The following is a 15,049-nucleotide window of genomic DNA, read 5'->3' on the forward strand; positions in this document are numbered from 1 at the left end:
GCACCACTCTGTTATTAAACAGAACCACAATAGTATTTTTCCTGCTTTCTTAATAGGAGGATTTTTAACTGTCCTCAGTTATTACTCTTCTTTCTGTATAATCTAGTAAAATTGATGTAATATATATATATATATAAATTTCAGTATGACCTTCTGATTTCAGTATTTGTAGGCCAGCACCACCCCCCATATTTAAAGAAAAAAAATTAAAGCTTTATAAATTAATAGATTTATAGATCAGATTAAAGGTTTGTAGCATTTACAGCATAAAAAAGTGAAAATGGCCTTTTTCATCTTCTGTCTGGCCTTCTCACTCAAATCTCTTCTTTTTCTAGAGGAGCTACTATTAACAGTTGAGTGTATGTTATTCCAAACTGTGTGGGTGTGAATGTATATAGTGTTATGCATAAACTTAAACATAAAAATAAAGCATTTTCTTTTTAAAACAAGTGAGCTTACATTTTATTTTACATTTTATCCAGATCTTATTTAGGTAAGCCTATCTGATTTTTTTTTTTTTTATGTTACATTACACCTCATTATGATACATCATAATAGATTTAGCTGTTTTTGTAATGATAAGCATTAGGTTGTTGCTAGTTTTCTTTCTAATATAAACAATATTTTACTGTACCCACCTCATTATATACTGTGTGACTGTGTATTTTTTTTTTTTAATCCCCCGAGCTACATTTCCAGCCCTTCTTATATTTTGAACCTTCTTCTATTTTTCTGAGTTGTCCGGGCTGACTTTGAACTTCTGATCCTCCTTCCTCAGCCCCTGGAGTAGCTACCATGCTCAGCATGTGACTATATCATTAAAGAATGATTCCTTGAAAAAGAATTGCTAAACGGAACCATATACTGAATTCCTTTCTTAGGTTTTTGTTTTTATTTTTTACAGTGTTGGCCTTGCTGCATTCATTTCTTAGTGGTGGTTTAGAAGAACAATTTCCTGACTATGATAGGCCTCCATTCTAACCTAACCTTATGATGAACTGCATGGCCACCCCCGTGGAGCTGTGCAAATCATACTTCAGGCGCTTCACAGCTTTTCATAGGCTGAATTTGGTCTTTCCTGTAAGATAAGACTCAATAATCTGGTGATACAGCCAGCCTACCGCTGCCTTTGTGGGTAAGTCTCCTGCCTCCCAGCCAAGTAAGGGATTTGAGTTGAACAGACAGGCCCCTCAGGGACTGTGGTCTCTTTCACTTTGTATCCCAGCCATCTACCTAAGAAGCTGTGCTCCTCCTGAGTGGTGAGACCAGAGGTTTGCTCATTCCTGCAGTCTTCTACTTATCGGTTTCTCTAGGATCTTTTCACTACAGATCTACATGGCTTGCTGCTCACTTTCTTCAAGTGTTTTGTTGTGGTTTCTTGTTGGTGGTTGGGGGGGAGTACTTGGAATAGAACCCAGCAGAGCTCAATCACTAAGCTACATCCCAGCCCTTTTTATTTTTTACTTTGAGACAAGTTCTCACTACATTTCTGAGGCTGGCCTTGAACTTGTGATCCTCCTGCCTCAAACTCCCCAGTTACTGGGATTACAGGTGTGTACCACTGTTCCCAGCACTTTCCTTAAGTCTTTGTACAAGTGTTAATATTTTTTAAAAATCAACCACCTTATGTAAGATTTCAGTACACTACCTCAGTTGCTCTCGGGAATTCTGGCATTCTCTGTGACATCTTTTGGCTTCAAATATATATGTAAGCTCACTGTGGCAATCACTTTTTCTTCACTCTTATTCTTAGTACCTCGTTTAGAGCAGACATTCAGGAAATGTCTGTGGGTTCAGTGAGTAAGTGAACACACACATGAGTTCAGGACCCCTTTCTCAGATTAGCACCTACCAATTACACAACCTGCCTCCTTCCTGGCTGTTCTCATTCTCACCAAAGAGCTCTCGGGGTGAATGCTGTTCAGTTTCAAACAGATTGGGCATCATCATTAGGAGGGTCAGTTGGGGGACTGCCATAGGGGACTCTTCAGATGTCTGTACAGAAGTGTTATGAAGAATAATGCCAACACAAATGCAATAGTATACTATTGATTACTTACTGTGTGCCAGCAAGTAAGAGCAACTAGGGAAGGAGGGAAGGAAAGTATGCTATTAGCAGGGAGGAAAGGGGGTGGGGAGAGGTTAGGAATATAGCTCAGTGGTAGAGCATTTGCCTAGCATGTTTGAGGCCCTGGGTTGGATTCCCAGCACAGCAAATAAATAAATAATAAAACAAAAGAGGTGAGGTAAAGAGATGGAGAAAGAGAAAAAATAGAAAGTAAGTGTTGGGGGAAGGAAAGAGAAAATGAGTAGGGATTGAATTGTAGAATTTAGGGAAGTTGCCTAGGGCCACTAGAGCTATTTGCAGAATTGACTCCTAAACATGGTTGATCCTAAAAAACTTAAAAGAGCTCTGCTAGTGTGAATTTCTCTAGAATATTTGTAACATTCATGTTGCAGTTTTAGGGAGAAGAGATACAGTAACAAATGCTATCTACCAGAATGGAAACATTGTAGTTAGCAACTTATCAACTTAAAAATTTCATGGAGTAGGAGCTATAAGGCCTTATCAGGAGCCGAGAGTGGAGCTCTGTAGGGCTGTATGCAGTGATTTGTCCTTATATGAAATTGTAACAGCCTTGTAATCCTAGCAGGCTGTAAATCTGTGAAATGATTATAGCTTTCATGTAGTATTGCCATTTTGTACAGTTTGTTAAATCTGTACTTCGATATTGTGGCAATATATCTTTGCTTTAAGAATATTTGAAAAGAAAAGAATAGAAACTATGTAAAACAAGTTCAGATAAATGCAGCAGGTTTGCAAATAGATAAAGAGGGGAAAGGAAACAGCTGTTGATAGTTGCTAGTTATAAAGAGTTGTTTCTAGAGGTATATAAGAGTATTGGGGCCATTTGCCCAGACTGGACAACGGTTTCTTTTTTTTTTCAAAATCTAGTTTTGTTTTGAGAGAAAGCTCAAAAATCTTATTTATTTATTTAGCATTAAGTACCTCTTATGAGTGGAAGTAAAATCTTAAAAATGGATTGTTAGTTTGTCCTAAGTTTTGGGGGGTTTTTGTTTGTTTTGTTTTTGTAGTGCTGGGGACTGAACCACTGAGTGACATCCCCAGCCCTTTTCATTTTTGATTTTGAGGTAGGATCTCAAAGTTTTCCAGACTGGTCTTGGACTTGTGATCCTCCTTCCTCATCCTCTGTAGGAGCTGGGATTACACATGTGCACCCTGATCTGACTGATTTACCTTTTTTTCCCTTCTTCTTCTTGTGTGAAGATCAACTCTAAATTTCCTCTCTTGTATACTCAACATTCTTACCTTTCTTCTTAATTTTATTGAGGATGCTCACACACCTGTAGCCTCAGGCAAATTACTCAGGACTGATTCTCTTATCTATAAAATGGGGTATCAGTATTTTATCTTGCAAGTTTACTGTAATATTTACATGGAAAAAAATCATTTCTAAAAGGGCTTAACACAATGCTTGGCAGAGAACAGGAGATGTTATTTTTTCTCCTCCTCATGATAAGCTTCTGCACATTTTTTCTTTTGGAAATGGTTTTGAGTAGTGGCCTCAATTAAAAGTGTATTTGGCCTTTGATATAAGCTGTTTGTTCATGCAACTTGGCAGTTGGCAAAGAACCATTTTCTAATTCAAATGAGAACTTTGAATTCTGTCTCCAAGAAGGTTTCTTACAGGTCATATGTTCACAAGCTGCTGTTTCTCTTTCAGATGAATAGACCAGCCATTTTCCACTGACTGGCAGCGATGGCGTTCACTGATAGAGTCCAAAGCAGTGGCAGCAGGTAAGCATGGAATCTATGATTCAAAGACATGATCATATTTAAACTTAGATTCAAGTTTTTAAAGAATAAGTTTGTTCCTTTTCATTCTTTTGCAACTTCAGAACTCTCTAGAATAGGAAAGTGTATGAAAATGTCAGTTTTCTCTCCCTTGAGTCAAATCTGTTAGACTGTCTATCATTTTTTGGCAGGGGTGCAGGGGATGGGGGTGGTACTGGGGATTGAACCCAGGAATGCTCTACCACTGAGCTACAGCCTCAGTCCTTTTTATCTTTTGTGACAGGGTCTCATTAAGTTGTCAGAGTGCTCCTTAATTTGTAATCCTCCTGCCTCAGCCTCCTGAGTAGCTGGGATTATGGGTGTGCACCACTGTGCTCCTGTTTCTTTTTGTTTGTTTTGTTTTTGTTTTTGGGTGGGGGATGCTGAGGATTGAATCCATAGTCTCATGCATGCTAAGCAAGCACTGCTGCTGTCTAACACTTCCAGCCCCATATTTTCTTTAAAGCAAACAATTTCTTGTGTTTCTTAATTCATTTACTTAAAATGTGGATGTTAGATCAACATCCTAATTCTGTGTTCAAGGTACTGGTCCATGTTGCACTCACTTGGAAAAATGAACACGTGATAAGAACACCTCATTATGACAGCCTTGGGACCAGGGATTCTGTAATATTTATATCTTGCCTCTTTCACATCTCTCCTTTCTGCTCTGCACACTCACTTCAGAGCCTTCTTGGATGTACAGAGTGTTGACTGTGGAGAGAAAACTAATATTCTGAATTTCAAGAATAACTCAATGGCATATAGATTCATAGCATCACCAGTTAGTTTTTACCCAAGCTATTAGTTGTTTGAAAACATATCAAAGTTTAGTGCACTCGCCTGTGATCCCAGCCACCTGGGAGCCTGAGGCAAGTAGCAAGTTGTAGGTCAGCCTAGCAATTTTCAAGGCCCTAAACAATTTAATGAGACCCTGTTAAAATAAAAATACAACAGACTGGAATGTAGCTCAGTGATAAAGCACCACTTGGTTCAATCCCCACTACTCCCTACCAAAACAAATATCCAAGTATAAGAATTGGAAACTCAAAACTTGCTCAACTAGTTGTTTTGATTTGTTTTAAAGAGACAGGGTTTTCTCCATGTTGCCCAGGCTGGCCTGGGACTTCTGGGCTCCAATGACCCTTTTGCATGAGCCTCCTGTATAACTGAGACAATAGGTAGGCACCATGGCACTCAGCTTCCAGTAGTACTTATTAATAGATTTTGTTGTTGTTATTGATGTTGTTTTTAATTTTTTTACATGATAGTCGAGTATATTTTTAAATATAAAACAAGTATAACTTGTTCCAATTTAGAATCCCATTATTGTGGTTGTACATGATATAGAGTTACTTTGGTCTGTATTCATATTTATGGATAAGAAAGATATGTCTGATTCATTCTACTGTCTTTCCTATTCCCATCTTCCTTCCCTTTCCTTCATTTACCTTTCTCTACTCCAGTGAACTTCTCATTTTCCTCTCCCTTGTTGTGGGTTTAGCATCCACTTATCAGAGAGAACATTCTATCTGTCTTTGGTTTTTGGGGATTGGTTTATTTTACTTAGCCTGATAACTCCAATTCCATTCATTTACCGGCAAATGCCTTAATTTCATTCTTCTTTATGTCTGAGTAATATCCCATTGTGTATATATACCACATTTTATTTATCTGTTCATCTGTTGTAGGGCACGTAGGTTGGTTCCATAGCTGGGCCCTTGTGAATTGAGCTGCTATATACATTGAGTGATTATGTTGCTGAAGTATGGTATTTTTGGGGGGAGGGGCAGGTACTGAGATTGAATCCAGAGACATTTAACCACTAAGCCATATCCCCGTCTCCAGCCCTTTTAATTTTTTATTTTGAGACCGGGCCTCACTATGTTGCTGAGGCTGGCTTTGAACTTGGGATCATCCTGCCTCAACCTCACATGCTACTGGGATTACTGGCTTGTGCCACTGCACCCAGTTTATTAGTAGATTTTTGGTGCCTGTAATTCTGAACTGTCCTAGAGACATTTCTACTTCCTTCCTGAAGGAAATTCTTCAGTTTCAGATGGTTCTGATGGGACTGCTGTGGAACTTGGTGTGTTCTCTTTCCCCACCCCAGGGAAGGCATGAGACCAGGCTGCCATTCCACATCCCCCCGGAGCCTGGGAAACCCTGTCGTTATTTGCCTTTAGGTTTGTTCATAATGTTCAGTTACACATAAGTTTTAAATTTTTATGTAGTTAAATGTCCTGTCCTTTATGGATTCTGGTTTTGATTGTGCTTACAAAGGTCTTTCCTCCTCCAAGATTGTGAAAATAATGGCATGTGTTCTTTGCTGGCATTTGTGTGATTTCATTTTTTTTTTTTGCATTTAAATCAGAACTTGTAAGCTGGTGGCCTGTGGGATGAATCTGGTCAGCATATGGGTTTTGGTTAGCCCTTCACAACATTCTGAAAGAAATTATCTGCCAGTGTTTTTATATAACAAGCTATATTCTATCTTCTCTTGAAATTTTTTTTAAGATCCAGCAACACTAGGCCTGCATTGCCGTACAGCAGTGCTCATAATGGAATAGCTGTAGCTCTTTTTGGTAGGACATAAGCTTTCTGATTCTGAGCTTCAGGAGTAACTTGCCATCAGTTCTTATCAGGTATGCCAGATGATTCCCTCCAATCTACAGATGGACCAGAACTCCCACCTGATTTCCTCCTGTGGACATGTGCTTTATCAGTTCACCCAGAGAGACTTGAAGTTAGGGAAAAAAAAAAAAAAGTTGGGAAAGCACTGATACTTGCCAGTGCGTTATAATTTCCGCACAACCAGATTCACACATGGAGTTCTTGGCTTTCTTAACTTGCAACCCATTTTACATTTTAGGATTTTTAGTATTTTGCTCCTTCTGTAAATCTGTGATTAAAATCTTGTGCGCCCCCACCACCACCCCATTTCAGTGTTGGGAATTGAACCAGGACCTTGAGCATGCTAGGCAAGTGCTCCACCACTGGGCTACCTCCCCTAACCCCTGTAGTTAAAGTCTTTAGTGTATTTTGTAAATTTTTATAATAATAAGACCATTAAAAGATGAGGGATATTAAGGAGCCTTTTTTGTTGTTAAAGTGAAAAGCTAGCCAGATGTGCTCATACACCTGTAATCCCAGCAGTTTGGGAAGCTGAGGCAGTTCAAAGACAGCCTCAGCAACTTAGTGAGGCTCTAAGTAACTCTGTGAGACCCTGTCTCTAAATAAAACAAAAACAAAAAAAGGCTGGAAGTGTGGCTCAGTGGGTAAGTGCCCCTGTATTCACCACCTAGTACCAAAAAAAAAAAAAAAAAAGGCGAAAAGCTAGATAATAATTTCAACATAACTTATCAAATCACCTCTCTTTTCTCCATTTAATTGAATACTGTGTTTAAATTCCATTACATTCTTTGATCTATCGCTGGAGTCTCCTTTTGTTCCATATATTGTGTCTTCTGGCAATTGGCATACTGTTCATTGTTGTTATATATTTTAATATATCTTAATAATCTTTATCAATATTTTTTCACTTTTAGAATTTTCATTTCATAGCTCTTCACATTTGATTGTATTTCCAGGTATTCTCTTCAAGTCACTAGTCTTGAAAAAGTATTCTAGAAAAATTATTGGTGTTCCCCCCCACCCCCACCCCCACCCCAACTCCGGGCTTTTTGCATCCAAGACGGGTGCTCTAATCACCAAGTCATACCCCTTCCCCCGTGCTTGGCATTTGGATTGGGTTCCTTTGAATTCATCTATTAAAGAGTGGACTTCCATAGAATATTATATCTGGAGTCTTCTTATAGAAGCACCTAGATATCTATTGGTTTAAAAAAAAAATTGGGCATAGGTGAATAAAGGGGATTCTGGTTAATGAACCCAGGGCCTCATGCATGCTAGGCAAGCACTCTACTAGAGCCTCATCTCCAGCCCAGATGGGTGAGAACTTCAGAGGATGAAGACATTTTGTCTTTCAGCTATAAGATTTTTGTAGAGGTTTGATTTTTTGAAAGTTTCTAGTTGTTAAAATTGCATCCAGTGTCTTTTCTAGTAGGAAAAAAAATCAATTATAATAGTTAAGAGTATTATTAGTGGAAAAGATTTAAAAGATGTTTTGTATTACATGTATTTTTCTGTTGTTGCTCATTATTTTTTGTGACTGTCCTTGCTCATTATTAAGTTTAGATGAGTAATTGCCCGTTGTAGTAACATTCTAACAACTGCAGAGTTATTCTTATTTTCATTACATTTATTTTCCCAGCTCCTTACCTCCCTGGTATGCTACTTTTCACTTTAATACCTAGTACAACTGATAAGCTAGGAGAAATCCTAAATAGATGTCTATTTTTAATATATACCAGTAGCTCAATTATGTAAATGTTTAACCATGATAGGTATTGAATTGTTAAGTAGTTATGCTGGGTGCAGGGTGGACATCAAGTTCATGTGGAACTTTTCCACAATGGGACATACATGAAAGAAAGCAGATGTTTATGGAGCATGCAACTCTAATAGCTCAAAGAAAATGAAAGTCTGAGTATGAACCCCTACTTGCGTAGGGCTACCTAGAAAGTCATAAGCATGAACAGTACTAATGTAGTGTGCAAAGACAATATTTGTTTTAGTTTTAGTTTTTTTTTAGTACCAGGGATTGAACCCACAGGTACTTTACCATTGAGCCACATCCCCACTCATTATTATTATTATTTTATTTTATTTTTTGAGACAGGGTCTCACTAAGTTGCTGAGACTGGCTTGAAACCTGCCATCTTCCTGCCTTAGCCTCTCAAGTTGCTGGGATTAATAGGTGTGCCATCACACCTGACTTGATTGAGTTCTTATACATAATAGGCATAGGCATATTTTGATTTTCGGATTTATGAGCATTAGACACCATTGAATGTGAGCTCACTTAAGTTTCCTATACTTTCCTTCTCCTCCTCTTTCTTTCTTTTTGAAAATTGTTATTGGAGTATAACAATACTATAGTATAAGTACTGTTCAATGCATTTTCACAAAGTGAACACACTTGGTAACAGATTAAGACAATACAATATCAGCTCTTCAAACTCCCCTCTCCTCTTTTTCAGTTGCTACCTCCCTCAAAGTCACTACTCTTCTAACCTCCAGTTTCATGTATTTGTTTTGCCTTCTTTGGGAATTTTATTTTATTTGTCTTGGTACCGTGATTGAACCCAGGGGTGCTCAACCACTGGGCTACATCACCAGACTTTTTTATAATTTATTTAGAGACAGTGTCTCACTGAGTTGCTTAGGGCTTTACCAAAATTACTGAGGCTGGCTTTGAACTTACAATCCTTCTGCCTCAGCCTCCTGAGTTATTGAGATTACCAATGTGTACCACTGCACCTGGTGGAATTTTCTTTAAAATAATCATGTAATATGTATTCTTTTCTTTCCATGCAATTCAATATTATTTTTCTCCTATTTATTTAGTAATTTTAAATATATTCATAATAATATTTTATATAAATATATTACTTTTATAATCAGTATTAAATATTTTTCATATTCTCTTTTCATCAACTTTTCAGTGTAATCTGATAATATTATAATCCCAACTCTTTCTTCTACCTCATCCTCTTCTACCTCGAACTATTACTTCAGCTTTCAGTTTTAAATTGCTCAGATTGATGACATATTTTTTATAATTATTTTATTTCCTTGCAAACTTTGTCTTATATTGATAACAAAAGATGGAAAGCCTGTAACCATTACTTACATGGTTTTGATCAAAAAGCAAAACAGTAGCCAAGCATGGTGGTGCACATCTGTAATCCCAGCTACTAAGGAGGCTGGGGCAGGAGGATCACAAGTTCAAGGACAGCCTGGACAACTTAGTGAGACCCTGTCTCAAAATAAAAAATTTTAAAAAGGAGAGCTGGGCACGTAGCTCAGTGGTAGAGTGCTCGTCCAGCATGCCCAGACCTTGGGTCCAATCCCTAGTACCCCCTCCCACCCCTGCCACAGGAAGCAAAATAGTATTTTAGGATTTCATGTCTTTGTGTTCAAAGTCAACCCAAGTATCACTTGAAAGAGAAGGTTCATATTGATAAGGACAAATGAATTCTTGAGTAAATGGTTCAAATTTATGCCTTGTTTTAAATCACTCCATCTTTTAACAGTATTTTTTCTGGGGTTTCTAATTTTCTTTTTATTGAACAGAGCATGCCTTTTTGCCATTTTAGTAGCCTGTTCAACTTCTAACCCTTCTGTATCAGTTGCTTGAAATCTCTCATTTTCTTCTTTGAATCTTAAATTTGATCAAAGTGTGTGTGTTAAATTACCTTCTGAAGTTGGGTATGGGTCCTCACAGCCAACATAAGGCAAGGATTCATTTTGGGGAATGCTTGCAGGGTGACTGGGAGAAAACATGTTGAGGTAAAACAAGAGAATGAAGGATACTTCAATAAGCCTGTACTACCAGACATGATTTGTCTTCTGCCACCAGGGTGGGTACTTCTTATAAATGTTGTAGATCTGCTGAAACGCTTGTCAGTATTGGGGGGGGGGGGCTGAGGGACTGGATTTTGTGAAGTATGGCTCACTTTATAATATGGCACCTTTAGAAGCCTTCTTTACCTAGGAGAGTCTGAAATAATGTTTGACTGTCCTAATTGAGAGGAGCCTTCAATTAGTGAGGAAGCTACAAGGTGTTAAACAGATTAACACCTATTATACAGACAGATTTCCTTTGTGTGAGTAAATCAGGGACTGAATTTCCAGATGCTTACCAAGGAGATTAATGGCTACAGACCATGTTTTCTTGAAAGAGTGATTGGCTTGGGCATTGTAAATAATCCGCACCTGGAATTGTGAAATGGGGAAATAAGGAGGTTTTCCTGTATTTTCCAAGTGAAGGAGTTTGAGATATGATTATTACAATCAGTCATACTTCTTATACAGAATGTGTGTTTTCTTTATTTTGGAAAGTGTTGCTGATTGGCAGGTATGTGTTGTTGCTATGTGTAGCTTCAGATCCTCAGACGAGACACTCAGTTTGATGGGTTTAGAAGCTTGATTTTAAGCTTATTTCAGATCTGAGGAAATCACTTTTGAAATTAGGTATTTTCCAAAGAGATAGTTAAAATTGGGGTGGGGTGGCAAAAATATTAAACTATAGAAATAGTAATTTTCCAGTAAAACCTTCAATCACATGTCAGATTGGAGCACAGCTGTGTGTGAGAATCTGAAGCCAGTTTGTGTTGAAACCTCTTCTCTGACATGGGTCATGTGGTTAAGTTGACTAACTTTTTTTTTTTTTTTGGAGGGGGGGGTACTAGGGATTAAACCAAGGGGTGTTTAACCACTGAGCCACATCTCCAGCCCTTTTTGGTATTTAATTTTGAGACAGGATCTCACTAAGTTGCTTAGAGCCTCGCTAAGTTGTTGAGTTTAGTCTCAAACTTGTCATCCTCCTGCTTCAACCTCCTGAGTCACAGAGATTACAGGCATGCACCACCTCCCCAGGCTTTGGCTAACTTTTAAAACCTCCTTACGATAAGAATAAGGAGAATAATGATGTAAATGCCATCACAGTATCTGGAACATCATCATTCCTCAGAAAATGATTAACTTTCCTCTCAGGTTATCATGGTAGAATGGTGGGCTTCAGGGAAGTCAGTAGCTCCATTAGTTCTCCTTCAAGAGAAAGGGCTTTGTTTAAAGGCAACTCTTTGGAATGAAGGGTTTCCTTTATGAGCTGCTCTAAGAATAGCACTGATAGGAAGGAGAATGAAGGAGAAACAAACCTTTCAGAAGGAGACATGAAATACAGTTATTTGCAGGGCATATGGATACACTTAAAAGGTTTTTACTGTGGTCTAGTTTGCATTTAACATTGGCTATGGGATTGTCCTAAATACACACAAAGAACTATAAGAAAACTCTGCTACATAGCATGTACTCTTTTACAATTAGCATAGTCATCTTTAGAAACAACAGAAATTTAATTTGGCATAATTTTACATGTTGTTTTAAGTATAGTTTAATCATTTTTAGTAAATTTACTGAGTTGTGCAGCCATCATGGCAGTCCAATTTTAGAACATTTCCTGCAATTCAGTAGACAGAATTACCTGTTTACAGTTAATCCCATTCCTACCCCCAGCTCCAAGTAGCCATTAATCCATTTAATACTTTTGTTTGTTCTGGACACTCCATATAAATGTAAATGTAGTCATAGAATATGTGGGGTTTGTGACTGGCTTCTTCCACTTAGATCTCTCAATCTTTATTCATGTTTTATGACAAATCAACTTTTTTTTTTTTTAATACTGGATTTTGAATCAAGGGGCCTCATATTCACTAGGCAAGCACTCTATCACTGAGCTTAATCCTCAGCCCTTTATATTTTATTATGAGACAGGGTCTCACTAAGTTGCACAGGCTGGCCTCAAACTTTTGATCCACCTTCCTCAGCCTCCAGAGTCAAGTTGCTGGGATTACAGGTGTGCACCATAGCACCTGGCTTTAATTCCTTTTTATTGCTGAAAAATATACCATTGTATGGGTATATCATCTTTTGTGTATTATTTACCTGTTGGTAGACATTTAGGTTGTATCTCCTTCTATTTCCTATTATGGATAATGTTACACATATTTTTATATCTTTTGGATAGATATTTAGGAGAGGAATTGCTTACTTATAAGGTAGATGTGTTTAGAATCATCTTTACATTTTTTTTAGTCTTACAAGTTAATGGGCCCATGATGCAGTTTCAAATTCATTTCCATGTGGCTTTTCTCTTGGCCTTCAGCCTGAACTTTCTACTAATACAAGCAATTGGAGAGAATGAATTCATATCCATTCAGTGCCTTCAGTATAATTGACACTATCCAGGCATTTAAAACATTTTACCACTTTAGGTGAGACCTTGGTTCAGGTGATAATAAAATGGACATTGAGTTGCTTAGGATTATATCATTTTTGTTGGGATATTAATTTTATAGTATCTTCATGTGAGAAATATCCTTTCTCTTTTATTTGAGACTGGGTCTCCCTCTAAAGTTGTAGCAGCTATCCTCCTTTGGAATTTGTGAAACAGGGCTAGAAAGAAGAGAATTTCAGTTCTAGTTCCCTCACATGTTTCAGAAGTTTGAAAGAGAGTATTTCAAACCCTGAGTTTTGCTTTTTGTACCTCATGATAAATCACCCTGTAAAGGACTCAGATTCGTAGTCTCATGTTACTAAAAGCAGTTACTAGAGAAGCTCATTGCTGAATATGCAAGTCAGACTCTAAGGAATCTGGGCAAGTAGGTTGGTTTTGATTGGGAAAAAATTTGATTTCTGTACTAAAATATACATGAGTCACTGTGTAGTTTCATTTCTGCTTTTGACCAATAAGTCCTGATGCCTTCATCAGATAATGCCTTCTTCCCAGCCTGCAATGCAGAGAGACACCATTTTTGTTGCCTTAAAAAGAACTAAAACATGGATACAAAGTAATTGTATGTATTTATCTAGGTAAGAGGTTATTAGGCTGGATGAGATGGTGCATACCTGTAATCCCAGCTACTCAGAAGGTGGAGGCAGGAGGACCACTAGTTCAAGCCCAGCCTGTGCAACTTTAGTGAGACTCTGCTTTCAAAATAAAAATTAAAGAGGTCAGGGGTATATAGCCTGGAGGTAGAGCCCCTCTGGATTCAATCCCCGGTCCCCACACATACACCCCAGATTTTTTCTCTCTTGAATATAGTTAAGTGAATAGGTCTTTTAAAATCTACTAAAAGCAAGAAGTCATCCAAAATTTCTTCTTAAAGAGAAGAGTATAAAGGCTATGAAGGGAACAAAAAATATCTCATATATTATAGTGACAATTAAAGAATTGGGACTGGGGATGTGGCTCTGTGGTAGAGTGCTTACCTAGCATCCTGAAGACTTTGGGTTCAATTCCCAGCAACACTTATATACAAAAATAAATAAAATGTTGTCTGCAATTAGCCATAATAGTCTAATTTAGACTTGAGTGCACTTCTCTCCTCTATTCATCACTATAAATAAAAATTGTTATCTTGGAAATATTCAGACATTAGTAGCAATATAAAAGAATTTTTAATTTTCACATATCCTTTTCTCAGACATGACATTTCTCAAGACTTTGCCACACTTTAAAAATATCTATCCTTTCTTTGCTGAAGTATTTTACTTTTTTTCCTGCCAAAATATTTTAAACAAATCCCAGACATCTCTTCTTTTACTCCTGCATACTTTACGTTCATCTAAAAAATATTTCCCTGTGAAATTAAATACCAACCTCAAACCTAATAAAATTAACATTTCGTTTTTATGTTTTGGTGGTACTAGGGATTATATCTAGCTGGGCTTTGGTGCATGCTAGCCAAGCTCTCTCACAGGGCCATATCCGCAGCCTTGTTTATTTTATTTTGAGACTGGGTCTCCCCAACTTGCCCAGGCTGGCCTCAAACTTGTGATCCTCTTGTGTCAGCCTCCACAGTAGCTGAAATTACAGGCATGAGCCATCTTGCCTAGTTTAAAATTATCATTTTACGTCTATCTAGTTACAGACTTTTCAGATGCCTTTTAAATGTCTTTTGAAATTGTTTATATCCTGATTCTTCCAAAACCAAAGTTCACATGTTGCATTGTTTTTTCTTGAGTCTTCATTTGTAGCATTTAACCTACTTATTTGGGGAGTGCGGGGTGTTGGCTGATTTAAGTAGCTGAGTTGAATGTATGTCCTACTTTGTGGATTTGTCTGTTTGCTTTCTGTGAATGTGTTTAACTCACTCCTGTATGCCAGTGGTTCTCAACTGGGGATAATTTTGCTCTCCCTCTCCCAGGAGTCATTTGGCAATGTCTGGAGGATTTTTAGTCATCATAGTCTAGTGGGGGAAAAGCCAGAGATGCTGCTAAACATCCTACAATTTATCAGAAAGTCCCTGACACAAAGACTTTTCTAGCTTCAAAAGTCCCAAGTGTTAAGGGTGAGAAACCCTGTGGTTCTATCCCTGAGGAATGGAAGTTAATGCTAAAGCTTGGTTACAGTCAAGATAAGTGTTTTTGCTTAAAATAGCTTAGTAGTCCAGGAGTGTTCTGTGTCTTGATCTGGATGCTGGTTACAAGGGCACTTTGTAAAAATTCATGTGAGTTTTTTTTTTTTTTTTTCTTTTTCCTTTCATGGTTCTGGGGTGAAACCCA

The 15,049-nt window shown here is 37.7% G+C and overlaps 1 protein-coding gene across 2 annotated transcripts in view; it reads left to right on the forward strand.

Moving 5' to 3' along the window:
* Aff1 (ALF transcription elongation factor 1) overlaps positions 1-15,049 on the forward strand; it is a 189,614-nt gene that overhangs the window by 8,773 nt on the left and 165,792 nt on the right. For both annotated transcript variants that reach the window (XM_076865240.1, XM_076865241.1), the window contains exon 2: positions 3,747-3,820. In XM_076865240.1, coding sequence (XP_076721355.1) covers positions 3,783-3,820 — 38 coding nt within the window. In that variant the 5' untranslated portion in view covers positions 3,747-3,782. The remainder of the gene's footprint in view (positions 1-3,746; positions 3,821-15,049) is intronic.

This window comes from Callospermophilus lateralis, chromosome 8, assembly GCF_048772815.1.
Source record: "Callospermophilus lateralis isolate mCalLat2 chromosome 8, mCalLat2.hap1, whole genome shotgun sequence".
In the NCBI taxonomy this organism is placed as follows: Eukaryota; Metazoa; Chordata; class Mammalia; order Rodentia; family Sciuridae; genus Callospermophilus; species Callospermophilus lateralis.